Source organism: Alnus glutinosa, chromosome 14, assembly GCF_958979055.1.
Source record: "Alnus glutinosa chromosome 14, dhAlnGlut1.1, whole genome shotgun sequence".
NCBI classification, from domain to species: domain Eukaryota; kingdom Viridiplantae; phylum Streptophyta; class Magnoliopsida; order Fagales; family Betulaceae; genus Alnus; species Alnus glutinosa.
In genome coordinates, this window is record NC_084899.1 from 24,199,748 (window position 1) to 24,208,099 (window position 8,352).

Below are 8,352 nucleotides of genomic sequence, written 5' to 3' on the forward strand. Positions count from 1 at the left end.
TAATATGGTAATTCTTTGGCACCAAATATTTTCATAATATGCTTATTTGTATTTATTTCAAGTCTTAGGAGATTTTATTAGGGTTTTGCTATTTTTGGTAAAATCCTAAAGGTCGAATTTTCAGCTATATTAGCCCGGCTTGTGGGCGTTTTTCCGACAGCTTATTGTTATTAATTGATAATTTATCAAAATTCAGAGTTTCTCTCTGTTTTTGGGTGATTTTCTTGTTTCTTCCTTGCAAATTACTTGTTGATTAGCCTACAGAATAATCGCTATTCTGTTCCGGCGTCAGTTGTGCGGAAAAAGGTCTAGAGAGAAAAGGAAATGTAGGAGGTGTTGGCAGGTAAGAAAGTGTAAATTTATAACATGTGTATTATTTTAAGAGAAGTGTTACGGTTACTAATATATATTTTTTTTTATTCAAAAGTTAATTCTCAAATGATGAGAAGTTATGGATGAGATCTGCAACTTTGAAAAATATGTCTCACATTATTTGAGAATTATTTTTAGAAAAAAAAAATGAAAAGTTGAGCATTTTTCCTATTTTAATTAAAATTAGAGATAAATGACAAAAATAATGTTTGAATTCACGATCTTTATAATAAATTTAATCATTTAATTAATACTTTAACAACTTCTTGTAGAGTGTTTAATATGACTCGTCCGAATGAAATTTATTTCGGCTCACTCTGTTAAGCTGAAATGCGTTTAAAATGCACGTTCAACACATACATGTCAGTTTAATTTTTTTTTTTTTTTTTTTTTTATAAGTTCATGTCAGTTTAATTAAGTCAAAAGAAATCCCGCCTTAATCTTGCCGGGTTACCGATCGAAGTGGAATTTTTTTAGGACTGTAGCGTCCAAAGATTAATGCTTGCTGTTGCATTTCTTAGTGCTTTAATTCATAATGCAAGCAAAGGACAAAATATTAATGTTTCATTGAACATTTTAGATTATTTGTTAATGTTTTGGTTGACCAGCTGCTCTTTGAATTGACAACCAAGTTTTTGTTTATAATTAATATATAATTACAAGAATGCCATTTTGCTTCACCCAAGCATTACCCATAATTTTGAGTGGTCTCCCAGTGGACCCGTACGTACTATAAATTATTCCGACAATTTGGACGATATTTGCACCTACGGGTCAACAAATTGGACCGCCATATAGTTTATAACAATTTCCCACGAGGAAATTAAAACAAATAGGAAAAAAAAAATTACAACCAAAAGCTCAAGTCAAAAATCTGGTAATTCTGGTATTTCTCCGGCTCTTGTGAAAACGTTGAACCAGAAGTCCATGTTATCATGCATATTTGAACCGTAGCCATGGACAGGCTCCATAGTCATTAGTGGAGAAAATGGAGCTTGAAGTTGCGGATGATCACCACCAAGTACTGCTGAAAAGTCGTCACTGATCACCACATCTGAACTTTCCGTGGACAACACTTCTGACCAAAAATCCTCATCCACTTCCGGGAAATTTCCAGGCGATTCGGCTTTCGGGCACGTGTCGTTGTCGTTGTTGTCGTCACCGACAGTGACCGTGGACGACATGTCGCTGGAATACTCTTGTGGGGAAACTGGTATGTGTTCCAGGCTGTCGGAGTTTGGAAAATCCACGGGTTCTTGTTCGCTTTTAGCCTCCTGATAATGTTTTGATCTTCTTTTGGTTGCTGCCGGGGTGGCTAATTCGTGTTGTTTTAGCCTCTTTTTTAGGTGGGTATGCCATACATTTTTTATCTCATTGTCTGTACGACCCGGTAATTTTGCTGCAATTGCCGACCATCTGAAAAAGTAAGATCAAAATTAGGATTCGGTTTGAGTTAACAATGTGATATAATATTAATTTTGCCTTGAAGTGCTACATCTATTTGGCAGTATATTTCACATGAATGCCATAAAAAATTAAAAAAAGGCATCTTTTTTGTTAGGACATGCAAGTGTTGCAGCAAGGAATCTTTTCAGTACCAAGAAAATTAATGGAAAAAAGAGAAACCCCCACTAAACAAGAAAAAGAGGTCAAAGAAAGGCTATTTTGAATCAATAGATAGATACTAAACAGTGCCTCAATGCTTGAAACTATTGCATAAACTCAAGCTTAAATCCTACAATTTTGAGGTCACAAACTTTCCTTTCAGCATATTCAACCAGGTATATTCTGAACAAACTTTCATATATATAACAAGACACGATCCTATCCCAGAAAAAGAAAAAGGCAAAAATAATCAGGAGATCGAGTCTATCTCTACCAACCTGTTTCCTAACATTTCGTGCAAGTTTATGATGGTATCCTCTTCTTCTCGGCTAAAATTTCCTCTTTTGATGTCCGGCCTCAGGTAATTTATCCACCGGAGCCTGCAGCTCTTTCCACACCTTAGTAGACCTGAAAAAGGAAAGGCGAAAGACTTATGTAAGTTTAATTACTTGGTATAACTTGGCTTCCAGAACAAGTACTTGAGCATCATATATCTTGATCATATGATCAATTGAGAGAAGCCCATGAACTAATATAATTACCGGCTTGTTTGGGGAGTGCTCGCCAGTTGCCGTGGCCATATTGTTGAATGTAATTGATCAGTATCTGATCTTCCTCAGAGGTCCAAGGACCTTTCTTCAACCCCATCTTCTCGCAGCATGGAGCTCTCACCATCTTGCTCTGTTTCTGAAAAGTTGGGCAATATTCTTTTTTTTCTTTTCTTTTGTGATTTCTGGGTATTGCTCTGTTTGTTGTTATCTCAAAGCTGAACATAATACCGAGGCCATTGAGGGCTATATATAATGACAGAAGTTGCTCATTGTGCTGGCACAAACAGTCAAAGAACACAGTCCATGTTGATTGTCAAAAAGCATACCCCGCCCACAATTGCTAGGAAATCTCTTCTCTCTCTCTCTCTCTCTGTCCTTTGTGGAGTAAGGGCTGTACTGATGTGATTGGTTGGGTGGTCAAATGAAACGTGGGGATATATGCCAAAGAGGAGCATGTAAAAAAAACAAACAAGTTCATGAACTTCTCATGCAAGTTGAGTTCAACAGTTAATTATTAAATGTCGATTATAATAAAGTCAAGGATTCTTCCCCCTTATCTCCTAAACTACTTAGAATAAAAATGGAGATGGCGCCTAGGTACAAAGTTATAAAAGTACTATCAATATTGGACAAAACTATAGATTACCATATCATATTGTTTTATGTATTTTGCTTTTTTTTGTCGGTAACCTCTTATTATCTATAGCCTCCCCATGCTCCAATTGTTATTTTTTTATTATTGAATATACACAAGTTAGTATATACAATTGTGAAGTCCTATACAAGGGTAATAATTTGTATTCGTGTGTTAGGTTCAAGTCGTGTCGAAAAAAAAAGTTAGGTCAACTATAATCAGGGGCGGAGCCACCTTGGGGCTTGGGGGGCCTGGCCCCCCCAAGCCCCAAGGTTCTCCCCAAAAAAAATTAAAATTTTGCTCTAAATTTTATTATTTTTTATAATTTTGGCCCCCACAATTTTTTTTTTTCAATTTGGCCCTCCCAACTTGAGGGAGCTGGCTCCGCCCCTGACTCTAATCCAACTTATTTAATTAAATGGATCAAATTTCTCAATCATAACCCGTTAATTTAGTGTTAGATTCGTGTCGGGTTTTGCGGGTCATATAAAAAAAAATTCATCCCTAGTCCTAGATAGATTTTATAAGTATAGGTGATCAAATTAGCTTAACGTCTTTCATAATATAACATATTAGAACAGTACTCAACTCAAAAGCTGAAACCTATATATTTGGATTCAACTATATATATATATATATATATATACAATATTAATCACCTACCCTTAATCTAGCGCTCAATCTTTTGATATACACAAGTGTATATATACTCAACTAAGGCATGCACAATAGTCTTCGCATTGTTTGATGTAATAGTAAAGAGATCTGCTGAGAAAAAAATTAAAAATTAAAAGAAAAAAGTAAATAGATAATTTGGAAGTGCTTTTATATATATGATACTTAATTAGAAAAACTCTTGTTTAAAGTAGAATGGAAAGCTGTCAATAAATAATAATAGTAAAAAAAATTAATTAATTAAAATGATGTCCATGCGCGTGAAAATCATATCGTGATTACTGATAAGACATTCAATTCGTAGATGATATATTTTTCTGTTTCTCAAAATTTATATTCTTATATTATTATTCATGCATGCATACGTATGCACGTACGTATATACGCTAACACACATTCATAGATATACATGCATATGCAATTATCATTAATTTACGTATAGTACGCATATTTATATATACAAAAATACTACGTATACATTTCTTGCATTCGTAAGATGGATGGGCCGGCGTTGCTTGTGGAGTCGGCGTTCTTTGATGTATTTGGCCGGTAATACTTGGAATTAATTAGCATAAGCTAATTAAGTGAAATTATGGGGCCGGGGTCAAAGAAAGAGGCTAGTGCCCTGGGTAGGCCAAGATATATAAAATAAAAAAATAAAAAATAAAAAAAGTCTTGCTGTATTTGGTAGGTAAAAATATCTAATGCTAATTTGCAATTAATTCAAAGATTTCGCTAACTGAAGTCCGGAGAAATCATATATAGGCCGAACGCGCGTAAGTGCAAGTCAAACATAAGTGACTAATTTGGTCGTCGATCGATCTTTTTGTAATTTTAATTCCTTAAGGATTTTCTCATTCTCCATATTTTTCATATTATATATAGTTATAATTTAACATTATTACATACGATTAGATACAATAACATTAAATCATGACTATAAAATAATTGCTCTCCAATATTTTACTTGAAATTATGAGCTAGGATCTTATATATTCCTAATTAACTGGTCTTTGCATCATTGCATGCATGTAATTGTAATAATATATTACGTGTAATTTTTGCATTTGCTTATGATCGTGATTTGCCATTTTATGATTAGATATTTTTGAAAAATGTTTAGGATATTATAAACAAATTTTTACTATAATTTATTTACAAATTTAAGTACAATATTTTTAGTATCACCTAAACTGTTACCTCAGTTTATAAAAATTTTTAATAGAAATTATAGTACGTATTCTTGACATCACTAGCTCGTATTCTGTGCTTCGTTAAGTTCAATGATGAACTTGGAAATCGATCCCTTTCTAGCTAGCTGGTGTTATGATATTTTTAAGGGTTTTTCAGCGTGGACTATATATATTTATATATGATATCCTTTTTTTCTTTTTTTTCTTTTAATATAATTTCAAAACATGACATCAACTTTAGGACTCAGAAGTCACCGATCCAATATTACAACAATCTACCGGTGACGGGAGAAAGCCATTACAGGCTAAGCAGTGGCATCAGCACCACATAATTGATTCTACCAACATTTGTCATCTTGCAAGATTTCAAATATGGTAGGAGGAAGAATCTTGGTTTAGTTTGATTTTGAAATGGGTCCATGCCTTAGGCCATATCTTTGATAATTACCTAATTAAGATTCCACTTCTCTGATCTCACCATGAACAGAAAGTGTAGGCTAAAAAGAAGTCATATTCCGCTTAACAATTTTAATTTTTTTTTTTAACTAAAATATATTATTTTAGTTATCTACTTTTTCAAAGTGTATATATCTTACTCTCTATTTTATAGATATTCACTTTCACTATTTTATTTAAATATTTTTTCTTTTTTAAAGCAACTGCATTTCAAAGTCATGGACGTATCGAACATAAATTTCCTACAAATTGAGTTGTAGGAAACTCCTACAAATCAACCTCTAAAAGCAATAAATGTTCTCTTTTTTCTTTCTTTTTTTATTATTTGAACAAAAGATCTGAGTATTTCATTGATCAAAGATAACGAGCATAGAGCTCTTACATCACAAGCACAAAACTCTACAAAATCATAGCCACATGCTATGAGGTTACAAAATCATAGATACAAATAAAATTCTTACAATAAAGTGTTATCTATGACTTTCATCTTCCACTAACCGATATACAATAATAGTTAAAGAGCATATCTGATTAACCTAGAAAAATTTATTTAAACTGGCCATGAGAGATAACCCATCATATCGAACTATACAGGCTGTGAGAGATAACCCGTTACACCTAACTAACCTTCATCTTATTGATCGTCCATGAGGGTAGATCTATGGAGAATAAAACTCTTATTTAAAATAAAAACACAACCAGCAAATTAATAGCAGCAGCGGCCATGGATGATATGAACAGCATAACACGGAGGTAGATGGACGAATGCACATCGAAGAAGCCAAAATTGCTGATCTAGTCAGAGAACACCTACAAATAAAAGAAAAAACCAAAATGAAAGGGGAATGGTAGGAGCAGAGAGTAAAAAGGAAAATGGAGAGGATGAGGGAGCAGATCTGCTCACTCTTCTTCTCGATCATATCTGTTTTCAAGTAATAAGTGTTCTTTAAGTGTGTGAGAAGTATATGCATTTTTATTAATGCTATTAAAAAAAATGTTAATTTTTACCTGCTTAAAATATACTTATCACTTTTGAAGACTTAAAAGACTGATTTGTAAAAGTTTCGTACAATTCAATTTGTAAGAAATTTTTCTCGTGCCGAAGTCTATGTATATATAGTTTACCTAATTAAGATTCCACTTCTGATCTCACCATGCACAGAAAGTGATGGCTAAGTAGTGTACTCAAAATACAAGTAAAAAGAATAATAAGAGTCTTTTCAATTAAAAAAAGAAAATAGAGGCATATATGGCCGGGGTGATCGATATGATTCTTGATTGAGCTGCTGGAATTTCGCACCAATGATATCACTAATTAATTAGGAGAAAACTTGTACAAGTGTTTTTTTGTCGTATAAAATGGCTGCTTAATTAAGGCATAAGGAAGTTGGTACATTTCCGAATGCTATACGTAAGCATAATTGACATATATATATATATATATAGAATAAGAAGCCCCCGGAGAATATGGACAAATTCCAAGGGAAAAACGTTCGCACCAATCCCGTTCAAAAAAGAAAAAGAAAAATAATAATGCTTGAAATTACATTTTTATCCCATAATTTTGATTTGGTATTAGATCATTCATTGGTTAAAAAATAAAAATAAAATTTAAGAGTTAGTTAAAACTGCCACGTCAGCATTGTGTAATAATTATAAGATAAAAATGAAGTTTTTAACATTAATAGAAAAAAAAGAAAAAAAAAAAAGAAAAAAAGAAAGGGGGATTTCTTTACAAATTTTACTCAATTTAGGATAGAACCCTTTAGGGCTTAATTTTATACTTGTAGCTCATAATAGATATATATGATATATATCAACTTGTTTTGATCATGCTTAATCAATAAAATTCCAATGTTCTTTAGAAATTTTTTTTTCCTAATCAAATAAGGAAGAGTTACACGGGATCTAAAATCGAAAGGGATGAATTTCCCAACAAAAGATCCAAGACGGATGGATGATACTATAAACACTTTAAAATAGAACACAAAGTTATATCTCACACACACACACACATTAACTTTTTTTTTTCTAAATATATTTTCAAATCTCTCACCAAAATCCTCTAGCCTCTAGGTAGTATTTTTCTTCAATGTAGTCTCTCACCAAAATCCTCTAGGTAGTATTTTTCTTCAATGTAGAGTGATTAAATCTTTCAATTTCAAACCATTTGCTTGGTGAAACTTTATGATGTAAAAATAGACACATACCAAATCCTCGAATTATTTTCAAACCTCAAAATGTAAATTTCAAATTACTATGTATATTTTATCAATGGATAGAGTTTTATTCCTCTAAATTGGGTTGGAAATTTTTTTTTTCAATCCAGTCTCTAAAATTGTCATGTATTTCTCACCTACTAAATAATACGTTTTCATCTTATAAACTGAGTTGACAGAAATTCCACCAACCCAATATGAAAAATAAAAAATAAAAAATAAAAAAAACTGTCACACGTACGTCCTTCAATTCATCAATAATTAACACGCACATGCTTTTACAAATTAATATAATTGAAACCCCAAAAGGTCTAGCTCCATGGGTCTATTCTTGCTTCAAGTCTTGAATATACAAGAAAATTATGAGCATGACATTCACGTACATTAATTCCCTTTTCCTTTTTAATGGAATTGAATTGCAGATCGAACACCTTTATAGCTTTGATTGGTCAGCAAGACAAAGTTTTACTTGGCTTCTAAGATACAGCTGCCATCTTTTATCTACTTTTTTTACGACCATGCGTAGTCGTAGACATGATCGGATCCCAATTTCTTAGTTAAATGAATTTAGACATGATATATAATTAAGTAAAATCTTGAATGCTTGAAAAAAAATAAAATAAAATAAAATAAAAAATAAAATAAAA

At 32.4% G+C, this 8,352-nt stretch overlaps 1 protein-coding gene across 1 annotated transcript; it reads right to left on the reverse strand.

The window, feature by feature from the left end:
• Nucleotides 1-1,146: 1,146 nt before the first annotated feature.
• Nucleotides 1,147-2,753, reverse strand: LOC133857613 (transcription factor MYB30-like). Its single transcript, XM_062292882.1, has 3 exons — nucleotides 2,520-2,753; nucleotides 2,256-2,385; nucleotides 1,147-1,788 (listed from the first exon to the last, which is right to left on the reverse strand). Exons 1-3 carry the CDS (start codon nucleotides 2,749-2,751, stop codon nucleotides 1,239-1,241), a joined length of 912 nt encoding a protein of 303 aa, XP_062148866.1. The 5' UTR covers nucleotides 2,752-2,753; the 3' UTR covers nucleotides 1,147-1,238.
• Between the last annotated feature and the right edge of the window lie 5,599 nt (nucleotides 2,754-8,352).

Coding starts and splice junctions, on each gene's coding strand:
- LOC133857613 (XM_062292882.1), bottom strand. CDS start 2,751: ATGTTCAGCTTTGAGATAACAACAAACAGAGCAATACCCAGAAATCAC. Junction 2,386..2,519: donor AGCACTCCCCAAACAAGCCG/GTAATTATATTA, acceptor TTCCTTTTTCAG/GTCTACTAAGGTGTGGAAAG. Junction 1,789..2,255: donor CACGAAATGTTAGGAAACAG/GTTGGTAGAGAT, acceptor TTACTTTTTCAG/ATGGTCGGCAATTGCAGCAA.